At 32.4% G+C, this 26,368-nt stretch overlaps 1 protein-coding gene across 5 annotated transcripts in view; it reads left to right on the top strand.

Annotated features, from left to right (window-relative positions):
* COL11A1 (collagen type XI alpha 1 chain) overlaps window positions 1–26,368 on the top strand; it is a 223,552-nt gene that overhangs the window by 158,997 nt on the left and 38,187 nt on the right. For all 5 annotated transcript variants that reach the window (XM_063624370.1, XM_063624368.1, XM_063624371.1 and 2 more), the window contains 10 exons: window positions 373–480; window positions 6,355–6,462; window positions 7,697–7,750; window positions 11,795–11,848; window positions 12,351–12,458; window positions 17,484–17,537; window positions 19,351–19,404; window positions 20,555–20,608; window positions 25,252–25,305; window positions 26,126–26,233. In XM_063624370.1, the coding sequence (XP_063480440.1) occupies window positions 373–480; window positions 6,355–6,462; window positions 7,697–7,750; window positions 11,795–11,848; window positions 12,351–12,458; window positions 17,484–17,537; window positions 19,351–19,404; window positions 20,555–20,608; window positions 25,252–25,305; window positions 26,126–26,233 (756 nt within the window). The remainder of the gene's footprint in view (window positions 1–372; window positions 481–6,354; window positions 6,463–7,696; window positions 7,751–11,794; window positions 11,849–12,350; window positions 12,459–17,483; window positions 17,538–19,350; window positions 19,405–20,554; window positions 20,609–25,251; window positions 25,306–26,125; window positions 26,234–26,368) is intronic.

The following is a 26,368-nucleotide window of genomic DNA, read 5'->3' as shown; positions in this document are numbered from 1 at the left end:
ATTCTGCCAATACAGGAAGAAATTTGTGTAGGAGGTCATTAGATATATTTTTTATAAAGCATTGTGCACAATTATGAACACTTAAATGGAAACAGATAACATTAAATAAATATTAAATACATCTAATTTTGAAGTATTTTTTCATCTCATCAGTATTTTCTAACATCAACATCTGTGCTTAATATTGGGGCTGGAAATTAGTCTTTCAAATAGTGGATACAACTGTTTCTCTTTGGGATCTTAAAATTATCTAAACTCTAAATGTTACTTTAACATAATTTACTAGACTGTAAGAAGCTATTGTTAAATAAGTGATTCTTAAGCCAGTATTACTTTCTTTAATAACAAAATACTTCTTTTCTTGTGTACTAGGGCTCACCAGGAGAACGTGGGTCAGCAGGTACAGCTGGCCCAATTGGTTTACCAGGGCGCCCGGGACCTCAGGGTCCTCCTGGTCCAGCTGGAGAGAAAGGTGCTCCTGTAAGTAATGTCTAGGAGAAAATATATGATGTTGCTACCCTGTACACATTATTACTTTTTATTCAACAATATTAGCTTTTCATACACCACTGTATTCTCTCTGCCTATGTGTCTGGCATATAAATACCCTGGCTTGTATATGTATAATAGAGAAAATTTCAAATTCAATTAAATGAGATGACATTTTCCCACACTTTATGAAACCGTAATACCTGTGAGGGAGTTGGATATTATTAATGTAAAAGGCTTCTCATTTTGCTTTTTTTTAAAAAAAAAAGTTGTGAGTTTTTGATTGAAGCTATACCTTGCTGCTTTACATTAGAAAAGTGTGAACTTTTTACACCTCTTGTAATACAAATTCAATTTCAAGCATTTCCATAGTCTGGAAATAAGACTCATAGAAAGTAGCTGCCCTTCTCATGTAATTTGAGCTCTGATCGCCAGTGAGTGAGATGGGGAACATCTCACCAATTATTTCATCTAATATTTATTGGATTTTAACATTTTATATTTACATGGCTATGGACTCTATTCCACTCGTTAGATTTAGGTTTCTTTGTTAAGATTTCTTCTCTATTTTTTTTCCTGCTTTTGATATGATTGTATTTTTTAAAAAATGATTCTCTCTTCCTACAAGATTAAAACGCAAACTGTTTCAGTAAATGTAGATTAAAAGTATTGGCTCTGATACACAAAAATATAAGTTGAATATTTTTGTATACTGGTAAGTGTTGATATATAAAATTAAGCTTAAGCTTATATTCAAAAATACTCCTCTATCACTAAGACTTCAGTTTTATCAAGTTGATTTGCTTTCATTGTCTATGCATTTTCTCTGATTATTCTGTGATATTATTCCAATGTTTCTGTTTGAGACCATTTTGTGCAGTTATAACAGAATACCACAGACTGGGTAATTTATAATGAACAAAAATATATTGGCTCATGGTTCTGGTGGATGGAAGGTCCAAGATAGTGGGGCCACATCCGGTAAAGAACTTCTTGGCACATCATCCCATGGTAGATGGACAAAGAGAGGGCTAGAGAGAGAGAGAGAGAGAGTAAAAAGAAAACAAATTCCCTTTGTTTTAATGAACCCACTAGTTCAATAACGGCATTAATTAATTTCATTTTGCCCTCATGGCCTAATCAGCTTTCATTAGGCCCTACTCCCCCACATTGTTGCATTGGGAATTAAGTTTCCAAAAAATGTTTTTTTGGTGACACATTCAAACTGTAGCAAATAAAAAAAAGATGTTTCCAGTAATCCATTACCTTTCAGAAAGAGATAGAATGTTGGAATGGGCCATGCCACCTGTGGATAGAACTTTTAAGTGAAAGAAAAAGCACTTTTAATGTGCTGAGAAAATATATTTTATAGTGTACTATGTACTAGGAAAAGATAGAAAATAGATTCAGTTTCTTTAATACAAATTAATTTAAAAATATAGGGAACACATATTTTGCACAATACACTAAATAATGCATACAGAGAAAATAGACATAAATTGCTTTTTATACAAATTGAGAATATACTAATTAGATAAGTCAATATTTCTGTGAAGATAATATATTGAATGGTAGATTTTAAAGTGGATAAAAACCTTAGCTTTATGAAGAATAAGTAAGTTATTGAAATAAAGATCAGAATATGGAAAAACAATGAAACTGAGAAGAAATTAATTAGGTGAGACAGATGAAAAATTATTGACATTAGCCTTTGTAAGAGCCAGGATTCAGGCCTGAGTTTGGTTGGTAATTAGTGATATCATAACTAGAGAAGAGAAAAGGGAATGCCTTGCTTCCCCATCCTCTTTCAGTTATCCCAGCCAAGGACAACAACTCCAGCATGTTCATTCCATTTTCTATTAGCCAAAATTAGCTATTTAGAATAACTAAGGGGTAGGCACTGTATTGTTAGCATTATACTTTTGAAGGAGCTGTCTGCTTAGGGACAATATAAAGTGGGTAATAAGAGTGTTCAGTGAAAGAAGTTATAGATATCCATTCAGAGGTTGAGTAAAAACTGATGAAAATGTTGGGCAAAATGTTATATCTAGCCTTTATTTCTTCCTCTTTCCAAATATAAATTTTAGATCTTACCTCTGCTGAGCAGCTTGTGTTATAAAAATGTTATGCAGTTATCAGCAGGTTTACACTTGCATTAAAAAAAAGACAAGATGTGGCCTGTGGAAGACAAGCCCTTGGTCTACCTACCCATCAACCCTGCTTCCTAGAATGGAGAAATGTTCTAATTAGCATCCCTATATTAATCAGTTAGATTAGAAACTCTAGGAGGTGGGTCTAGAAAGCAGGTGAGAAGAAAGGGGCTAAAACCTTCTCCAACTTAATTGCATTGATAGAAAATTAGAAAATTTTGATAGGGAAACTGATTCTAATGAAAACTATTAGTTACTGGATGCAAAGATTACAGATAAGAAGAGATTTAAACTATGCATCTATTTGGGGACAGTTGTAGAAATTGGGGGGGAAAGCTAGATCTAAAACACAGCAGTCAATGCACTAACTGTAATTGAATTAGGCAATAGCAGTTTGAAATTTTAGGAAAAATATTCTCCAAATACTTATTTACAATTTCTAGCAAGTGTGTGTGTATAATTGCAGAGAAAATAATCAGTGCCAGAATTGTAAGTCTGGGAGTCATTTAAAATAAGAGTGATGTTTAAAAGCATATTTTTGGATTACCATGTGATGTAGTGTTGAGGGAGAACAGAAGTCTGGACTCAGTCTTAATGGAGAATTATAATGGGTGTAAGTTCTGAAAGCATCTAATAAGACAGAAAAACAGTCCATGAGGTTTTGGGTTTTTTTTTTTTTTTTTTTTTTTTTTTTTTTTTTTTGTGTGTGTGTGTGTGTGTGTGTGTGTGTCCAGAGGCATGCCATCAAAGAGAACAAGAGATAAACGAGTTCCCTTTTGTGGGATGTTGTAAAAGATCAAGAATACTGAAATCCGAAAGACAAAGAAATTAAGAGACTGGGATTTTACCTGCTGGGTATTTATAGCTTTAGATTAATTTTAAATTGATTCATAAAGAAAAAAACATGGACTGTAGAGGAGTGGAGTGAGGACATGTAAATCCCCTGAAGCAAGGCATGGAACCCATGGAAAAATGAGCAGTAGGTGGAAGTACTAAAGTTGAATGCGTTGCCTCACTATATTGTGTGGTGCATGTATTTATCTACTTTATCAATAATAAGAAAATAGTCAGTGGAAAAGTTAAGGAGTTAAGGAAATGAGAGTTGCCTCCTTGAAGACAACTAGAAGTGGGTTGGGAGCTAGCCCTATCATTTATTTAGTTCATGATTTTGGTTAAGTTATTTAACATGAAAACCTCTGTTTTCTCAACTCTGAAAAGAAGATGGCCATCTCTGAAAAGAAGATAATCACGGTATTTTGTGAGGACTAGATAAAATTATGGTTCTAAATCATTTTTCAGAATTGTGATAAGTTGTGAGAAGTGTTCAGAATAATCATTACTATTAGTGGTAGTATTATCATTACCATCAGTGTGTGAACCAGAGTGCCATATAAAAGGATGAAATAATACACTGAGAATTAGTACATAAATGAGCTTTTGAGGAAGGAGTGATGGATTTTGTGAATTGTAATAAAAGTTGTGGGTGTGAGTATAGATTAAATATAAGACCATGCCAAATCAAACAAAAGACATGGGGATGTTTAGCTAATTCTATCATTTTTTAAGGGAAGATTCAGTTATTAATGTAAATGGAATGTTAGAAGTGGTGAAATAAAGACCGGCTACAGGGAGAGATGAATGTTTCCAGTAGTTGTGTACATTGTGGGCCAAGAGATACATAATGGAGGAAGAGTTATGTCATCCTGAGGAATTATAAATGGCTAATATAAATTTAGAATGCTATAGATCCGTTGAATTTCTCCCAACACCACACAGACCAGGGTCAGAAGAAATGAATGGCAAGTGATTCCTGGTAGAGATTCTGTGTACTATAATGAAGGCAGAAGAGAATATATCTGCCTTATTTACAGGAAACCTTATACAAAAGGATTGATTTTTAGAGTTTAAGGCTAGCAAGGAAATTCAAATTAAGACGAACTATCTGAATCAACTATTGTATTTAATATAGTGAAGTTTACTGTGAATAGCACAGCACATCCTATGAGTATTGATAGATTTGAAATATCATATTTATTTGAAGAAGATAAAAGGTCTCCAGAGTGACATTGGGGCATCCCTCTTATAATAATTATGGCACCCTTTTAAAAAACAAGAACATATGAAACCCAGGCAAGTAATAAATTAGTTAACAATTTAATTTTGCCTTATAGATATTGTTACTTTTGTTGTCATTAATTAAGTAATGTAGCAACAGTTCCTTAAGTGACTACTCTGGTCCACAGGCCAGAGATATATAATAGAATGCAAAATCAGACATAGTTCCTACCCTCACATAGTTTATTATCTGATAGGGCAATATGATCCTATGCAAAGAATCACTAAATACATATATAATGACAAACTCAGGTTATTCATATGAATGGAATGTAATAGTGTATGTCAGATTATAGTAGAGAGATCTGCTAGAATTGGGACCTTTCCTTGGACAAGGCATTGATGGTGAGATGTAAAAGATGAGAAGGAATTAACTATGCAAAGAGTTCCCATATGGGCATTCCAGGCCACAGGAACAAAATGTGCTCAGGCAATGTCACAGGAAGGGACATGGCATCAGATTTAAGGGGTTGAGAAAAATGCCTAGAAGGGTTGGAATGCAGAGAGCAAGGGTTAGGGGAGGCTAGATGTGTTTGGGCAGGTAGCAGGAGCTAGATCATAGTAGGCTGCACTAAGCCGTGAAGTCTTTATCTGAGGAAAAGTAAACAAGTAAATTGACCTAAGAATGTAGGTAACATGATCTGATTGGCTTTCTGGATGCAGTGTGATGAATACATTGGAAGGAAGTAAGAATACATGTGGGAAAAGGCAGGAGGTTTTCTTCCATAGCTCAGAACAAGGATACCAGTATTATAGAATAAGGTGTCAGTGGTGGCGATAAAGTGAATATATTCAAGAGATAATTAGGAGATAAAATGTATAAAACTAAGTCATTTTAAAGGAGCAGGAGATGTTAAGGGAAGTGAGGGAAAGTGGGGTAATGAAAAGGCAAAACCTAATCACTTGTAGATTCCCAGCTTGTATAACAGAAGGATAGAAAGGACCTCTGAATGCAATCAAAAATACTGTCTTGTGCAAAACTGATGAAATTTTGGCTTTTAGAAAATAATTTATTTTAAACTACGAAAAGATGTTTTATTGGAAACAGAAGTTGAGTTCCTTATCAAGGCACTTTTTAAAAAAATATACAATATAGGTAAATTTAAACATGAAAATAATGCCATTTTCAAAAACCAAGAGAACCAAAACAAACACTTAAAAATAAGAAAGTTACATATGAAACATATAAAGCATATGGCAAAGTTGGACGTATGAGCAACTGCATTTTTTTATTTCTAAAGCCTAATACCCATTACACAGCTATGTCAGTGGCACTAAGGAAGGAGAATAGAGGCTCAGCAAAGTTTTGCAAACGTAAGGAATCTGATTTGTCAATATATAATAATTGCATGTTTGAAAGAAAAATTCTAAGTTGGGTCCTAATTATTTTTGTGTATCATAGCCTAAGATTTATAAGTGGTTTTAAAAGAATAGTATTCTTATTCACAAATGAAGGTAGGGAGCATGTATCATTTATTCTTTAAAATGTTTTTCTAAAAAACATTAAACAATATCCTTGTCAAATATAGAAGCTAGATTATTACTCCTGTAGCTGCACTTCAAAACTGTAAAACTAATGATCTTTGGATATTCAATACAGGGAGAAAAAGGTCCCCAAGGGCCTGCAGGGAGAGATGGAGTTCAAGGTCCTGTTGGTCTCCCAGGGCCAGCTGGTCCTGCCGGCTCCCCTGGGGAAGACGGAGACAAGGTTGGTATTCATTATTCATGTTAGTAGATCCTGTGAAAAAGCTTAATTTTTGTCAAGAATTCTAGATAATTCTAATCTTTATGATTAGGCGCCAGCTGGAAGGTTACCTTTTTCAAAGTTTCACACACATTTTCATATGCTCAAAAGTTTTATTTAAGAGGTTCAGAATTAGTATCTGTTCCATAAAATAGTATGTGATTTATAAACAGAAAAATCAATTAAAAGAACAGTGGTAGTGAGAAAAACTAGTAGATGCCAAAATTTATTTATTTTTAAGAATATCCTTCTGAAATTAATATAAAATAAAAAAATTAATTACATGTATATGGTTAGCCCTCATGTCTTGGATATTGCACAATAAGACTTAAGAATGAGCTACATATTTACTTGATAATCCTGTTATCATTTGCCAACATGTGAGCACAGACTCTAAGCTCCTAATTCCAAATGTATGGCTGTGTGTTAAATGTTTCAATTGAATATATTATTATATTATTTTAAAATATTATTTAAAAATTTGTAAACCAGCACTCTGATAATGTGCATCATTTTAACGTTTGGAAAATTAGCAGAAAAGTGTTTTTGCTGTTATTTTGTTTTTATTTTTATTTTTTACTTTTTTGAGAGATGGAGTCTTGCTTTGTCGCCCAGGCTGGACTGCAGTGGTGCAACAGGGCTCACTACAGCCTCAAACTCCTGGACTCGAGTGATCCTACCACCTCAGCTTCCCAAGTACCTGGGACTACAAGCATGCCTCACCATGTGCAGCTAACTTTTTTAAAACATTTATTTGTAGGACAGGGTCTCACTCTGCTTCCCAGGCTGGTCTTAAACTCCTGGGCCCAACCTTTCACCTCAGCCTCCCAAACCTGGGATTACAGGTGTGAGACCCAGAACCCGGCTGGTAAAGTAATTTTTGATTAACGTGTAATTATAGATTTTATAAATCGGTGTACTTCCATTATCAGTTTATACAGGTAATATTTGAGACAAAATTGATTTTTTAATTATAAATTCAGTTGTATACTTTGAAGTTAAACTGATTTGTCTGTTAATATATTAGTCAATACTAAAAAGCTAGAAGCAGTGGGAACCCAAGATTTTCCATTTTAAACAGTGACATTACACACTAGCATGTAATTATATTAAAGGTAAAATTTAACTGTTTGATGATAATTAAGACAATGCAATAGCATGTTAAAGATAAACTCTAAGTCAAATCTTTCAATTTCAGGGCGAAATTGGTGAACCAGGACAAAAAGGCAGCAAGGGTGACAAAGGAGAAAATGTGAGTTTCCTGCTTCTTATTGAGAGAACATTATTTATTTAACACCTTTTACTATTTACCATTGATATTTTTATATAGTACTACTAACTTTCCTAGCCAATACTTATAATACCGATACTACATTACCTCTGCCGTTATATAATTCTTTTTTTTTTTTTTATTATACTTTAGGGTTTTAGGGTACATGTGCACAATGTGCAGGTTTGTTACATATGTATCCATGTGCCATGTTGATTTCCTGCACCCATTAACTCGTCATTTAGCATTAGGTGTATCTCCTATATAATTCTATAATTTTATATATTTGTGAAGTTTTCTATTTCTGTGATTAAGTAAAGTATGATGATTGTAGGCCATTACTTGTAACTCTGCTATAGCAAATGAAAGAGTAACATAATGAAAGTCTTTTTTGTATGATTATGAGAAATCATATATGCATATATTAACCAAAATTAATAGTATTACTATGTTCTACAGGTATACAAATTGGTCACTCATTCCCATGTTATAAATACTTATTTTAAATTTTTTCCTTTAAATCATAAAACTTCAAAATAATTTTCGTTGCTCATTTAAATGGTGTGTTCACTCTTGTCTTTATGATGTTTTTCTTTTGTCATTACCAGTATATATTCTCTTTAAATTATGTATTTAAACATGTTCCTACTTCTTAAATGAAATATATTATATGATGATACTGTCACATGCTTCAGCACTTCCTTACTAATTTGTACTCTCTAAAGAATATCTGTGGACATTATTTTCTAGGTTCTTTATTTTCGCTTTTTTTTCCCCTTTAAGTGTTCATACATTTGCTCTCCAATAGAAACATAAATGGGGGGAGTACAGAGATATGTCCTTCGAGTTTTTTTCACCTAGTATAGAAGTTTATGCATTATCCCCAGCAATTTGATTCTAACAGACCAGTCTCATTCTATTTCGTGATCCATCAGTCTGATGCTTTTAGGGTTGGAATTACTGCCTATGTTAACACATAACTGAAAGAAGATTTTTATTGGAATTGATTGAATCCCAAACTGAAGAGTTACCAAAGTCCTATGAGATGGATTTTTCTAACTAAAAAGAAAACTCTAGAATGAAAAGAGAAAAAGCTTGCAGTAATAATTTGTAGTATTTAATGCATAGTTCATTTTTATATGCAGTATAACAAAACATCAACAAATAGGTGATAGCACTGATACTCTGGATCCATGCTGTAAAATTATGTCAAGAATTTGTGTACAGAAAACCAGCTGCATATGTTTGATGCAGTTAGTATTGACTATAAATTTACAAAATGTATTTTGGTGTCTGCCTTAGTCTGTTTTGTGTTGCTATAAAGGAATACCCAAGGCTGGATAATTTATAAGGAAAATAGGGTTATTTGGCTTACAGTTCAGCAGGTTGTACAAAGAAGCCTGGGGCTGGCATCTGCTTGGCTTATGGTGAGGGCTTTTGTACTGTGTCAAAACATGGCAGAGAAGTTCAAAGGGGAAGTGCGCCTGAACAAAGAGGAACCAAACCCCACAGGAGTGCTGACTTTAAAACAACCCTCTTTTCCTTCAAGCACCAACTCAATCTCCCCAGAGCAAGAACTCAATCGCTATGCAGCTATTTCTGATGGATCCACCTTAAGAACCCAAACACCTCCATTTAGGCCCCACCCCCAACACTGGGAATTAAATTTCAACATGAGCTTTAGTGGGGACAAACCATATCCAAACGATAGCAGTAAATTACTTTAGATTCCATTTAGATTTTTTAATTATAAATAAATACTATTGACTTAATTAGACTACCTTATACACGTGACAGAAGCCACATCTTGAAAAAGTTTTATTTACTCCTTAAAAGCAATGCTAAAATGAATGCATGGCCATTATTTGGGCCAGTAAATCTCAAATATTTTTGCCTCAGGACCCTTGCATATTCTGAAAGGTTTTTGAGGAACCCAAAAAGCTTTTGTCTATGTGGGTTACTATCATATGAATGAAAACCGATATATTTAAAATATTTATGTATTGATTTATTTATAATTAAGAATAATAAGCCCAAAGCACTTTTAATAAAAACTAGCTATATTTTTGCAAATAAAAATGTATAGTCCCAAGAGTAGCATTGTTACATTTGTTTCGTCTAGCTTAATAGAAGAAGCTATATTCTCATATCTAGTTCAGCCTGTGGTGACATGTTTTTTTGGTTGAAAGCATGAAGAAAATCTAGGCTCACATAAATTATGTAGTTATAAAAGGGAGGAGCATTTTCAGTACCTTTTCAGATAATTTTGAATATTCTTTGATTGTACATAGAAATTTTATAAGTGGTAGTTTTTCTTCAGGGTCATTTGCACAACAGAATTTGAAACAAAAACAGTGAGCTTTTTGTGCTATTACATTATATTCCACTGCTCTATCTTGCACGTTGATGACTATGTTTCATACATAATTTTGTAATATCCTTCATTGAAAATTTGGAAATTATTGATTTCCTGGGTAAGGTCCTCAAAGTATTGACACAATTCTTTATGCAATATTAATATCATAGGAAAATACTTTCAGATTGGGAAGATATAAAGTCTACAATGGCAGATAAGAGATTTCCAAAATTCTAATTTTTACTTTAAAGTTTAAATGTTATTGACAGTAAATACTGTCAGTTGTTTTCTTTAAAATCCAAGGCTTCCTTTATATTGAATAACATCTGCCAAAATCATGCTTATTATTTATAATCACAGTTATTATTTATAACTGATTATAATCACAATTATTATTTATAACTGTGATTATAAACAATCATAGTTTTTCTGTCGGCTGCTCTTTCAAGTAAAAATAGTGTTCCATGTAAAAGTTAGTGTTCCATGTAAAAGTTCAGCTTGCATTTCAAACTATAATACAAGTGTTTGTGGGGCTTTTTTTTTTTTTTGAGACAAGCACTGTACTTCAGTATGAGGCAAGCATACTTTATGTATGTCTTCAATTTGTCAAATGAATATGAAAAGACACATATTCAAAATCAATATTTAATAATATTAATAACTTTCAAAGCCTCATCAGTACAATTACATCCATGACATTCTTAGACGGAACAGCCATTTTTGTGTTGACTGAAAGTATATCGTAGTAAAATACAATTAATGCTATTACAAATGGTAGCTACCGACATGATTAGCGCTAAGTTACCAGCAACTTTATTCACCACGGATTTTACATCACTAGTGCAAAAGTCTATATAGTTAAAGGACAAAAAATGCCTTAGTGTTGTTATGAGAAGAGTTATGAACTAGCAGAATACTAAAAGCATATCAAGAAGTCCCAAAGGCCCATGAACCAGCTTTTCAGAATCTTGCTTTAACAGTTCCCCCACAAGTAGTAGTTATAATACAGGACAATACAGTTCAATGACACTTTCATTTCTTTAATGCCTGAACCTTTTATATTGCCTGACCCGTTACTAATGTAAGAAAATGAGACAATGAAGAAATATCTATGCATGTAAGACTCATAATGCCTTTTGAAAACTATTGCTCAAAATAAGAGGTCCTGGTGTACTTAATATATAACAAGTAGTTTACATGTGTATGCACATGTGAAAATTCCAAATTTTCATATGTCACTACATTCTATCTGTATAGAACGCTCAGAATTCTGATGTTTACTCAGAAGATAGTATATAGACAAATTTTTCATGAGCCCTTTACTAATCATATTTATCTCATTAAAGAAATCTGATACTTTGAAAATTTTCAAATGTGGATCTTACAACTTGATTTCTGTTAGCATAGAAATCTATCTTGAAGATTCACAACATTACAAATGAGAGTGTTTTCAATAAATGTCAACTTAAAATTGATTTCAAATGTGAAAGCTTGAGTCTCAAGGAGTAAAATAAATGATTGCACTAAATGCAAAAGAATTCTATGTGATGCTTCTTTTTTTCCAAAGGAGTACAGAAATGTTTGATCTTGGTAGGCTAAATGTTCTGTTTCATATGGCTGATGCTCTTCTGGCTTCACTTTAAAAATTACTTATTTTTATCTCACTGCAGGGTCCTCCGGGTCCCCCAGGTCTTCAAGGACCAGTTGGTGCCCCTGGAATTGCTGTAAGTATTCCACATTGTTCAGCAAATCTAAATCCTTACAGCCCCCTGATTAAATTTATATACTGTCCCATAACCAGTCAATTTTGTAGGGTAATAAGTTTTGTTTGTATGTTTGACATTAAATCAAATTTAAATTATCAAATATAGCTAGCCATGCTGATTCTTAGAAATAAAACATTGTAACTTCATTTGAAAGTAAGTAATAATTTGTTGAGAATTCCTTAATATGTAGTAATTCAGAAAATTATTTCCATTATTAGACAGTTTTTACTTCACTTGGTATACAGGATCAAATCAAAATCAGTCATCATCCAGAAGCAAAGAAAATAAGCAAAACAAACAATAGTATATGGGAGCAGATAATGGGCATTTAGTCTACTTTTTACTTGGTTATTCTTAAATACATCTGCTTTGATTAAATTAGAAATGGCCACATTTTTTAATGACTCATATCATAATGATTTTTTTCCAGTTTGTGATAATGTTTCTTTCTCTTCTCTAGGGAGGTGATGGTGAACCAGGTCCTAGAGGACAGCAGGGGATGTTTGGGCAAAAAGGTGATGAGGGTGCCAGAGGCTTCCCTGGACCTCCTGGTCCAATAGGTCTTCAGGTAAGATGATCCTGTCATTGTTTACTCCATCATTTCTACCTACTTCTCACCAGGTTTTCTGGTGGATGTAAAACAAAGTATTTTTTTCTTTTTTTCTACGTAAGAACTTGGGTACAATGTTTATCCATAAAGATCATTTTATTTTTAAATGAGCAGCTGAACTTGAAATCCTTTTTATCATGTATGATTAATTCTCCTGAACATGTAACAGCCCTGGCTCCTGATTCTGGAGTATTTTTAGACCCACCTTAATTATTACACTTCCTTTCTTCACTCCCATTTTGTTTGGAAAATGAACTACAACCTTGCCTAAGTCTGATACTTAAAAGTAAGATATTAGAAGGGTCCTTTCATAGGGCTCATAACAAGATAAGTTAGTACTTCAGATTGATAGCAATAGGAGGCACACAAAGTCCCAGGCAGACAGGGGCGGATCTGGAGACACTTTCGCTTCCTTTCCCTGGAGAAACTCGACCTATGACTCTTTACTTTCAAGATGGCTAAAAAAATTGAAAGCATTTTGAGAAATGGGATCCTGCCAAAAGCAACTGCCAACAGCACATGTTAAACAATATTAGGTAAAATAAACAAATTAACAGTCGATCATTTAAGATCGATTATTATCATTTTAAAATTATAATTTGAATTTTATGAAGCATATCCAGGAAAATAAATATTAAATTGTAGAACATTACAGCCTCTATCTTACAATTGGACTCTTAAACAAAATGTTCCAGAGCAGCAGACATCTTCTATTCTGGGCTTCTTTTTTTTTTTTTTTTTTTTTTTGAGACCGAGTCTCGCTCTGTCGCCCAGGCTGGAGTGCAGTGGTGTGATCTTGGCTCACTGCAAGCTCCGCCTCCCGGGTTCACGCCATTCTCCGGAGACGGGGTTTCACTGTGTTATCCAGGATGCTCTCGGTCTCCTGACCTCGTAATCCGCCCGCCTCAGCCTCCCAAAGTGCTGGGATTACAGGCGTGAGCCTCTGTGCCCAGCCCTATTCTGGTTGTTTTTTTTACCATCCACTTGATGTTCACTGCTTCCTACAAACTTTGGAAACGTTGAGCTTTTTTATTCCACTTGCTTATTCTGTCTCTTCCTAGTGATCCACGGAAAGATTGTAACATTTTGTCTTAAATGGTATTGAGGTCCCACATGAGGGTAACTTACGGTATATTATTTGTATTAGAAAAGGTAAATTAAGTCATCTAGTTCACTGAACCTAGAAATTTGTGAAGTTGTAGAAAAGCCTATGTAAATTGAATTTATATAAACAATTTGTATTTTTAGTTTTATAAATATGATTATAAAATTAATGTTTTGATATTAAATAGCTTATTATGTGCATAATTACACAAATTGCATTATAAACACAATATAATAAATTATTACTGTTAAAACAATGAATGTTTATCAGATAACATGATTTTTTAATTGTCTTATTTTAAGGTCAAAATAATTCTTTTTAAACTTGGAGAGTGCAAAAACTTCACTTTCATATTTGTCATGTTTAACTCAGTTATACTTGTTGGACAATTATACATAAACACTCGTAAGTACTACATATCAATATATGTGAGAAGCACACATATTTGAAAACAAGGCATTAAAATTAGATTGTCAATGGGTACATTAATATTCATTTTCTTTTTTTTATTTGACTACTCTGAATCCTATACAGCTATAATTTAGAAACAGTTCTCATGATTAAAGTAGGTGTCTTATAGATTATATTTATAAAATATTCAATAAAATCGTCATCTTCATTTCCACAAAGTAAGAAATGTGCTCTTTGATGAGGGTGACTCAAGAAATCAATTCATTAAAAAAAGTGATTGCATTTTCCCACAGCTACTTCTTTAAATCAGGAAACTGAATGATGCTAATGTAATTAACATGTTCACAATTGCATCTGCCTCCTTTAATTGTCTTCATGGAAGAATAGATATTAGCAATTATAATAGACATAAATAAAATAATCTAATATTCAGGTTAAATGTCTTGATTTTTCAATTTGATGTTTACTATCATCTGCATATGAAGGATATATATACACACACACACACACACACACACACATATATAGAGTGAGAGTGTGAATTCTTGGCCTAACTTCATTTTTCAACTCATCATTTAAGTGGCAATGATTTTAAATTGACAGATCTTAAAACAATCTCTCCATGCATAAATTACCTCTTTGGAGAAAGGTAGGACATTTCATGAGAACTGATTAACCCTAGAGTGCCTTTCAGCATGTTTGGTTCCATGTAACAAGAGATTTTGACACATTATGTCTCCACTGATTGTAATAATAATAATTTTCTGTCTTAATTAACACAAACTATGATCTAACTGAATTAAAAACAAATAAATATTTTTTTCTATTGGGATATTTTTATTGAACTAATTGGAATAATTATATGCATAAAAAAGATGAAAATGCACAATTGGGTTTGCAATAAAAATAAAACTGTGAACTAATATTGACATACCTTTTAATTTGGGGATACTAAATTGGATGCACTCTATCCTAAAAAGGTGTGAAAACCTGAACAAAAAATAAGGAATGTAATTTTAAATTTATGGTGTTATAATTAAACTTAATTATGTTTAAGTTGCAGTGTATGCTATTTAAGAAAATGGTGTTAAAATATTTATTTCAACTGTGTTAAAATATACATGCATGTTTAAGAATTAAAATTTATGTTTTTCGCCAAATTCAGATTTTGAATTTCTGAAATTGACTGACCTAGAACCTAAATTTTTTTGCAGTCACCTACAAGTAATTTTTAGGTCAATAAGATCTGAGAAATACTACCTGTCTTTTTCTTCCAGAAACTTCACTTATAATTCTAGATGATGGTAACAGTTTGGGAAGTACATATAGCAGTCTCTTTTCTCAGACATCATACTGACATTTGAGAAAAAAAGTGACATTCTGGTACATATTTTTTGTTACAAATTAGTAACTAAGATTTCCTCATAAAAATGAATATATGCCACAATTAAACAAATATATAAAAATATTCAGTAAAGTACCCTCTTTACTAACTGAAAGTCATGAGAATATAGTAGGTTATAAAAACAATTTAGTGGATCATTACCAGTATTAAAAAAATGAAATAGAACAGGATAAGGTAAAATAGAATGAAAATATCAAAGGCTATCATCTATGCAAAAGGCAAGTACTGCTTTTTGAAACTCATGTTTCAGCTACTTTACAAGTGCATGGTTAGGGAGCATTAAGTAAAATATATTTTTCACAGTGGCTCACAAATAATATTCGACAATTGCAGTGCAATGTCAAGAAGACAGTAATGTTACTAAGTACTAGCAGTTATTTAGAGCTTTTACATTGTTTGTATTTTTATGTCTAAAATAGATTACATCTAAAATATTATAAAATATTAAAAATTATGTATAGCATATATAAGATGTATTAATATATAAATATACATTGAAAACATTAAAAAATGAAAAAATCCATAATCCTACAATATTAGAAATGATTACTATGTTTGCTATTTCTGTCTGATAATTAGCATACCTATTCTACATATATATTTTACAATTAAAGTTATACCATGCATATTCATTTGTATTTTTATTTATTGTATATATTATTCATGTTTAGAGTATTAGTATCACATTAATAGTCACATAACACTCCACTACTATATATAACTGAATTTCTTTAGTTCTTTTTTCTAAGATTAAACTTTTGGAATGACAGGATTTTCAGTATCATAGCTACTGTTAGCAAGAAATATTTTATTGAATGTAGCTATCTTTGTTAGTTTATTTTCTTAAAATTCATTCATTCAACAAACATTTTAATTTTTGATTGCTCCTCTGCTAGTTCCTAAACAGTTGACAGCTAAAAGATTACTGATGAATGCATTCCCCAAAGTAGTTCATGACTATAAATATAAACAAAAGTGACATAAGAAAATTTATAAATGTACAATTGACATACGTACAAAGTATTGTTGTGACATGAAAGAGAATATAAAAATAATCTTCATGGAATAATTTTTGGAAGATCAAGTAAGTACTCAAGAATAAAATAATTTTTCCATAAAGAAATAGACTGGTGAAATTTGAGTGCAATCTTTCTGTCTTCTTTTATACCGTAACACAGAGCTTCTCCTAAATAGCAGTTACAGTGCAATTGAATACAATGGAAATAGATTTGAAAGATTTTTTTTTTTCTGTCGCACAGGCTGGAGTGCAGTGGCACAATCTTGGCTCACTGCAAGCCCTGCCTCCCGGGTTCACACCATTCTCCTGCCTCATCCTCCCTAGTAGCTGGGACTACAGGTGACCACCACCACGTCCAGCTAATTTTTTTTTTTTTTTTTTTGTATTTTTAGTAGAGATGGGGTTTCACTGGTGTTAGCCAGGATGGTCTCGATCTTCTGACCTCGTGATCTGCCCGCCTCAGCCTCCCAACGTGCTGGGATTACCGGCGTGAGCCACCGCACCCGGCCTGAAAGAGTTTTTAAAAGTATAATATAGTAGGTTTCATGAGCTCATTGATTTGTAAGATTCCAAAATTGAATTAACAGGTTCAAAAATTCAGAAGATATTTATAACCTTTGAAATGTGTTGGAATATTTATTTTACCAAACTAGTACCTAACTATAAAAACCTCATATTCTAAAATATTTTGGGTCAAAAGATTCCAGAAATCTGTACCAGAGAAGTTCTATTATTTGTACAGGACTGAGCAAATGGTCGGGTGTTCATAAATTCCCAGATCAAATTATATATTTAGTTATTGTAACTAAAAATAAACAATATAATATTATACAAAACATAAATTTTATTTGTAAATGCAGGTGTAAGATTTTATCACATGTGGTCAACATTTGTATAGTAGGTATTTTAACAAATGTTAGTATCTGAATCTTAATTTCCATGTACTTATTGAACTTTATACTTGATTTTATCTTAGAAATTGACCAAACATTTTTTTTTAAGTACATGAGTGACTTTTATTATTTTTCTATTATATTTTCTTAGGGTCTGCCAGGCCCACCTGGTGAAAAAGGTGAAAATGGGGATGTTGGTCCCATGGTAAGTTTTTATTTTTGGTGTTTGATGGGTGTGTGTCATATGTATGGCAGTCACTGGTTTGTAAATTATTATGTGTTCTTTCATTACTATGTATATATTATTGAGGTGTATATAAGCAACTGCCATGCTTTAGTTATATCTTAGTCTTTAGCTCTGGATTTTGATTTGGAGCAGGTAGAGAATAGGTAATATTCACTCAAGATTTAGATGATTAGCAATTTATACAGAATTAAAAATTAACTGTACTTTGAAACAAATTCTTAATTTAATAATTCTGTCTTAATTAGAATGCTATGACTTATAATTATTTGCATTTATTGATTCTGGCTCTCTAAGACCTGAACTGAAAATTTGAAATGAATATAATTGTTTATGAAGCACTACCTTAGATAAGAAAATAATTAGGAAAGGTAATTGAAACCCATAATGAAATGTGATGACTGCATGTCTTAAGTGTCCCTTTCGTTCAACATTGCCCCCAATTTTCACTTCCTTCAAAATACACATTTTGAAATTTTAACACTTGTCTGTTAGGTTTTATTCTCCTTAGGAATTACACTCAAATATATTCTTTGAAATGATCCGTATCATCATTAATAAACCTAGATATAAGAAATGCATAAATAACTTTGCTGGCCAGGCGCGGTGGCTCACGCCTGTAATCCCAGCACTTTGGGAGGCCGAGGTGGGCAGATCACGAGGTCAGGAGACCGAGACCATCCTGGCTAACATGGTGAAACCCCGTCTCTGCTAAAAATACAAAACAAAATTAGCCGGACGTGGTGGCGGGCGCCTGTAGTCCCAGCTACTCGGGAGGCTGAGGCAGGAGAATGGCGTGAACCCGGGAGGCGGAGCTTGCGGTGAGCCGAGATGGCGCCACTGCACTCCACCCTGGGCGACAGAGCAAGACTCTGTCTCAAACAAACAAAAAAACAAACAAACGAACAAAAAACAAAAAAACAAAACAAAAAACAAAACACCACTTTTCTGATTCAAATAACTGGTTAATACTTCCAAGCGGTATCAGATACATAGCAAGTTCCTTTCCAGGTATGGTTATCATGGTTCTATGAATCATTGATATATTCTTCCTGATTACATGGTAATAGATAGTAACAGAAAAGCTTTTGAACCATGGCATTAGAATAAACTGAGATCTTTTTAAAATACTAATGTCCAGTGAAATGTACTAATGTACAGTGAAAAACAAATTCTCTGTAGACTATTTTAATCACAACTTTGAAGTAGGAGGTTCTGGCATCAGTATTTTATAAAAATTTTCCCAAGTTAATTTTACTGCACTGTCAGGAGAGAGAATCTTTGTTTTATGATGAAATTAAATAATTATTCTTATTTCTAATTCTAGCATATAGAACCTAAGAGTTGACATAGAAAAAGCTAAAAATACATATCAACAAAAAATACTTCTGTTGAGTTAATGAATTCTAAATCTATTCAAGCACCATTTATTTTTCCAACTTTACATTCTCTTTATGTTGTAACATATTCTAGAATGAAATATATCTATTTATATTGTGAACACATTATACCAGACAGTAGCAATAGGCTTTCTTGGCCCATTTTCTAATCAAATTGTTTCTCCTGAAATCCTAATTTCCTCATAGCTATGTGTAAAGGCTCATTTGCTAACATGATGTTGTATCCATGAAGGATGACTTATCACCCTGATATGCTTCACTAACTATAGTTTTTGCAAGCTTAAACTTCTTTTAGATTTTTTAGTCATAAAATGAAAATGTTGGAAACACATTTGAATTTGGTCTTTGTAAACCTCAATATTTCTCTCTTACAGGGTCCACCTGGTCCTCCAGGCCCAAGAGGCCCTCAAGGTCCCAATGGAGCTGATGTAAGAACTCTGAAATATATGTTAATTATTTTGAAGTTATATAGGTTTTGTTATTTTATAGTAGATGCTCTCTGTGAATTATAACAATATTAAACTACTGTTTAATATTAAGTGGTTAAGAACTCAAGGGTCACCTATTCACTCCACTTTATTATACAATGAAATAAGTGGAATTTATAGTGAACAAATCATGGAAAATATAACATAGGTACACATTTTCCATTCGATATATATTTACTGGTGACTGAGAAATAATGTTGTATATATTATAATTACCACATTGTTCAAACCAACATACTTAGACTGTGCCTTGCGTATGATAACTCTTACGCACTTGTTAACAGTGGCTTTCATCTAAAAGCTTTGCATTTTGTATTTTCAGACTATATAATGTTACAGCAATATGTGTGTGATAGGTGCACCCTTTATCATGTAAAATGTTTTCTCTTAATTGTATAAAGATGATATTCTGCAAGCTTAAAAATTATTTTAATGTTATAAGATTTTGAAATATAATGCCATATTTATCTTACTGTTACCGTTAATGGATCTATAGCTTTGATGATATTTTTCCTTCCGGCCAACTTTTCGCAATGAAGAAGTCTATGTTTCCTTCGTGACTCTGGTCTTCATTTTCTTCATTATTTAATATCTGCTTTAATTCTGGCAGGCCAGAACTGAGTAAAAATAGACTAGAAACAGAGGAACTAAAAGAGTTTTTAGATTTTCATTCTTCTTAGGTAATTTAAAAGCTAAAAGATGTTATAAGGGGTTTATTTCTTGCCTGTATCATGTAATTCTTAACCAGGGTCATAATTTTGATTCACTACAAAATCACCGCCTAAAACCAATCTGATTATTCTACTGGCAAAGAGATTGACATTATGTTTCAGGAATCAACCAGAGCTTGAAAGTCTCCTGCTTTATCTTCAAAATTATAGTGAATTTGAAAATCAGTGTAATATATTCAATTATTTGCTATCCAACACATTTGACAATTCTATTAAGCATCATTTAGTCTCATTCTTTAAATGACTAAGAATACTCATGCATCTATTTCTCTCTGTTTTGAGAACAACTAGATATATGTTTACGAATGCATTATTTTAATAAGAATATGGATAATTACATTCCTTTTTCTACACTGCAGGGACCACAAGGACCCCCAGGGTCTGTTGGTTCAGTTGGTGGTGTTGGAGAAAAGGTAAATATGTTAGTGACACACAGTTTGAAACAGCATGAATTAAGAACTGTAATAATATTGGGTAGTAGTTTAAGTGCTTCTAGTATGTGTGTTTCTAAGCCTTTTACATAGTTATATGATTCACATGTCATCTAGTAGTTTCAAAAATTAAAGTTAAAATGATTTTGCAATATTATGTTGTGATTGCCAATTATTATATTGAATGAGTGAGTGCAGGCATTATTTTCTTTAAGCAGGAACCTCACAATTACGGTGTCTTTAATATCCACATTTATAAGCTGAGAAAGCTGAGCCCTAGAGGATTCCTGTAATTTCATCAAAGTTTTTCCTTAGAAAGTGACTAAGCTAGGATACACTGCAGTCCATGAATGTCCAGTAATAGTGGTCAAAATAGAAGAGACTGGTTGATGTAACTGACTTAAAGGGTAAAAGGAATCCTGCAAGCCACAAAGGAATGAATCATTCATTTTGTTATATTTTGAGTTATATTTTCATTACTAATACTCTGACCTATCTTTGTCACTTGTCAAAATAGTTGGCATGAACCACAATATCTGGGCTCAGAATAGCTTTTTTTTTTCCCTTGTGAACATGATTTCATTTAAAAGTCTGCTCTTCCTTTTATAAAAAATGTCAAAATGATTCATTGATTTCTTATTTATGCATTCATGCTCACTTCTTAATAGAATTTTCAAGAAAATTATCATTGATATTTGCTTGCTTTAAAAAATAAACTACCAATTTTCAGAAAGGGAAGAATTATATTTATAACATCATATATTATACAGTGAAAACACTAAAAAATTCCTGAATTTGCTACTTATTAAAGGATATCTGCAGTGTAGACTTACCCTATTCTTAAAAATGATTCCCTTCCTTGGTCTCAAGTTTTTTCATATATTTTATATTATACTTAAATTTATTTCTTTTAATTAAAGCATTTAATTCTCAGAAAAAAATGTAATAAGATTAGATTGATATCTACTTCAGCTTAATGCTTTTATTCTAGTATTTTGATTACAATCAACGTTATTTGATTAAGATAATTTTTAACTCTTTAGCTAATTCTTACTGCATTCTTTGATTGACTGCCTTTTAAAAGATATTCTTAAATTTAAAGTTGTGTGTTGAAACTGTTCCAATAGTTGGTGTTGAAATTGAAAACACATTTTTCATTCCATTCAGTTGTCCTAGAAAACATTTTTCATCTTGCTTAGTCTTCTGTGGGAGAGCACTTTTCTCTGAGGATATCATCACGTTAGACAAAAGGCACCAAGGCACACACCTTTTCCTCTTCTCTTTGCATCATCTATCTCCTTTTGGCTCTAATGCTGACTCAATTGTTGTGGGAGCTAGTCTCTAGGATTACTAGCTTTTACTGGCTTATCTTGTCTCCTAAAGAATTTGAATGCAGAGGGAAAGCTGTCATTATTCCAGTGCTACTCTTGAAAATAGGCATGAATGCCAGATGTTTAGAGTTCTGAGAAACTTCCTTCCACGTTGTTTCCATTTAATTTAGAGCCTATGTATATTATAGTAACACTTTGCCAACTTTGACTCTTATGAGAATAATTCAGTCAATCTGAATCATTTTGAATCAATCCCAGTCAAAATGAGTTACACTAACAAACACAGATTTTTAATTTTGCTCCTTTCTTTTGAATTATTTTTTTATGTGACAGAGAGCACGATAGAAGCAGAATTCTAACCTTCGTTTTTTTGTTTCTTTGTTTTTTGTTGTTGATGTTTCTTAATCAAGGATAGTATAATTTTTAATAGATTGCAAATTTCTAACATCAGCTTTGATTCTGGCTGAATGTATACCCATTTCTATATTGGAAAATGTATTTCCAGTCACTGACAATGAAGAATAAAAAAAACCAGTATCTTTTAGTCATGTTGCATTTTGTTCAAATATATTTAACCTGTTCTTCATGTACTGTAAAATTGCTATCAGTAGCTTTTTCACTTCAATAATTTTGTCAATACATGGAAATATGTCAGGATGTTTTCTTAAGGTTTATACATATTTTATAACTTTGTACATACAGAGTAATTTGTTGTTCTTTCTGAAAGGATATGTACCTAAACAAGTGTGTTATATAATGAGGTAAATGGTTACACAATAAGTAATGATGACTTCATAATCTAACATCTCCTTCATATATCAGTGCTCTATCATAAAACTTATATTAATTATTATTCTTCAAAATGAATAGTTTGTAGCATTGTGGTATTAGAAATATAGACAATTTATATAACATTAGTCTTGTTGCAATGATTTATTGATTTGTGATTTTTGTCCCACCTTCCTTTTAAATGAAACATTTTAGATAAATTTTAAATTTCATTTTAACTAATTGTCATTTTACATCGTGCCCACTTGGATCTAACATACAAAATGGTAGTTTTCATATATTTTGGACAAATGAATATTAATATATTATTCTAAAAATAAAGAAACTTTGTAGTAAAAAGATCATACTTTTTTTGAAACAGAAGATATTTTAAATTTTTTATCACCTCAAGCATTTATCATTAGAAAGCACATACTTAAATTCTAAGATAATTTAAACCTATCTTTTTACCACGTATCATTTCACTCATTTAATAAAAAGAAAATAATCTTTTCACAATATCCATAAATTTAACTGTATAGTTGGTAAGAATGAAAAGAGAACAACAAAACATATAGAGAGTTACTAAAAATATTTCAACTATTTCTTCTGTAGTTCTAACCTTCTGTGATGTTACCATGAATTAATGTGGTACATAAGAAAACATTTTGGTTATTTCTTTTGCTGTGCAGAAGCTTTTTAGTTTAATTAAGTCTCATTTGTCTAGTTTGGGGGTTTCTTTTGCCTGTGCTTTTGAGGTCTTAGTCATGAATTATTTGCCTAGACCGATGTCCAGAAGAGTTTTCTCTATGTTTTCTTTTAGTATTTTTATAGTTTCAGGTCTTATGTTTAAATTCTTGAATCCTTCTTGAGTTGATTTTTGTATATGGTAAAAGATAGGAGTCTAGTTTAATTCTTCTGCTTAAGGCAAATCAGATTTATCAGCACCATTTATTGAAAAGAGGATCTTTTCCTTTTTGTTTTTGTCAACTTTGTCAAAGATTAGTGTGCTGTAAATATGCTTTTTTAGTTACTACAGTCTTGCAGTTGAATTTGAAGTCAGATACTGTGATGCCTCCAGTTTTGTTCTTTTTGCTTAAGATTGCTTTGGCAATAAGACTCTTTTTTTGGTTTCACGTGAATTTTAGGTTTTTTTTCAAATTATATGAAAAATGGTATGTTCAATGTACATGCTCAATAGACTTATCATATTTCTAAATAAATATTTTAATATGGACATTTTACGATTGATTTCAATGCCAAACTACTTGTTTCACTTTTATGATATGAATATCAGCTCTTGGAAATATCACTAACATGTCATTCCATTATACTGAGATAGATGAGTGATACCTGTCTTTATAAATAATATAAATGCAATTTTTTTGTAAGAGTTATCCAAAACTTCTGGAAGTATTTGCTGTTCATCTTGAGAGATGAAATAATTTACACATCACACTACTAATAATAAACTCTTGAAAAGTACTTGATGTCTCCACCATTAAGTGGGTAATTTAAGAATTTAAAATATGTGTATATTCCTAGAGTAAGAAACTATGTACACAAAATAGTCTCTGCCCTGAAATTAAGTTTGTATGTAATGTGACACATTTATTTAAGAGCAGTGGATTTGTGTCAGGAATATTGGAAATATTAGAGTTAAAAGGTAAGGGAAATTTAGGCCTCACTTCTTTTTCAATTTAAAAGAACAATTTCCACCTCACAATTACTGAGACCACTAGTGTGACTGATTTTGAGTGGAAACACGGTAAATGAATGTACTGTTTTACTTAAATGATTACTTGAAAAAGATGTTACATTTTTGTGCATTTTGAATTGTGGGGCATTAGCAACAGACTTTCATAGCTAAACCCTACTAGTTGCAGAGATTTATTTATTGGTCCACAGGGCTAGAAAAAAAAGCCATTCATATCTAAACAGGGAGATAATAAAGGCTATCACATTTATGTGTACACTCAAATGGAGCAATTTTAATTAATGTCTAAGTACCTTTACATATATTATAATTATTGTCTTTCCTCTAAGTTCTTTAGATTCCTACTAAACAAATCCTGTGAAATATCAACATATGTACCAGCAAATCATCTGTTGATATGTTGTAGTTAAGATAAATAAATTTATATTTTAGCAAACAACAATTTGAAATTGTTCACTCAATAAACTTGATTGTAATATGAATATTGACACAGTACAAATACATAATATTTTAGGAAATATGCATATGTCTGTTATGATGGTTTTGTGGTAGTCTGGATTAATATGCCAACTATTAACCAACCAGTGAGAACTATAGTATCAAGCCTGCATATTTCTGTCTACTCACGTGAGAAATAAAAGCACTGGAATAACTAATAGAAAAATTTATTTTTGTTATTAAAGTTTTTCAATGCCTTTTAAATAATATTAAAAAATGGGCTAATATAAAATGATATGATAACATTTGAATTTTACAAATGTAAAAGATCATCTCTGTATTCTAATACTAATTTGATCTTCTCTATATAGGGTGAACCTGGAGAAGCAGGGAACCCAGGGCCTCCTGGGGAAGCAGGCATAGGCGTAAGTACTGTGTTATTGTTAACATAGTGTATTACTGGTTTGGGAATTTCTTTTACAGCATTACAAACATGTAACTTAACTCTTAGCTGTGATTCAAATTTTACTTTCCCTTTCCAACTCATTAAGGAAAATCACAAATACAAAGCCTTGTTTAATAACTTTGGATATCTCTACATATGTGGATTCATAAACAAATTGAAAAAATATTGTATTTGCTGAAGTTAGAACATTAAAACTAAGGGCTGTTTACTGTATACATTCCCTTTGATGAACTGTCCATAAAAGGAACAAACAAACAAGTCCTGCTGCCTTAAATAAACATGTATCAATTGTATTAGGACTATATTATTCTACTTAGTTTAAACCGGGATTAAATTTGCCCACCAGGAAATAGTTGACAATATCTGGAGACACTTTTGGTCTTCAAACGTGGAGGGTTGGTATCCAGTTAGTAAAGGCCAGGGATACCACTGGACTTCTTAAAGGGCAGAGAACAGCTCCCCACAGCAAAAGTTGTCTGGCCCAACATGGTGAAACCCCGTCTCTACTAAAAAGTACAAAAATTAGCCGGGCCTGGTGGCGTGTGCCTGTAGTCCCAGCTACTTGGGAGGCTGAGGCAGGAGAATCGCTTGAACCTGGGCAGAAGTTGCAGTGAGTTGAGATTGTGCCACTACACTCCAACCTGGTGACAAAGTGAGACTCCGTCTAAAAAAAAATTGTCTGGCCCAGTATGCCAAGGTTAATAAGCTTTTATGCAAAACTTGTAAGATAACTCTTCTTTCCTTCTTTTTTTTTTTTTTTTTTTTTAAACATTGTGTAGGGTCCCAAAGGAGAAAGAGGAGAGAAAGGGGAAGCTGGCCCACCTGGAGCTGCTGGACCTCCTGGTGCCAAGGGGCCACCAGGTGATGATGGCCCTAAGGGTAACCCGGTAAGTGAGTTTGGTCCCCTCTAATGTGGCATTTATGCCAAACTCACCTTGGAGCTTTTCTTAGAAAGATTTGAAATCCTGAGACTCTGGAACATAGTTGGTAAATCTGACTTTTCGTCATTTCACATATTCATA

This window comes from Symphalangus syndactylus, chromosome 12 (genome assembly GCF_028878055.3).
Source record: "Symphalangus syndactylus isolate Jambi chromosome 12, NHGRI_mSymSyn1-v2.1_pri, whole genome shotgun sequence".
NCBI classification, from domain to species: Eukaryota; Metazoa; Chordata; class Mammalia; order Primates; family Hylobatidae; genus Symphalangus; species Symphalangus syndactylus.
The sequence above is the reverse complement of the archived record's forward strand: the minus strand, read 5'-3'. Positions and strand labels throughout refer to the sequence as shown.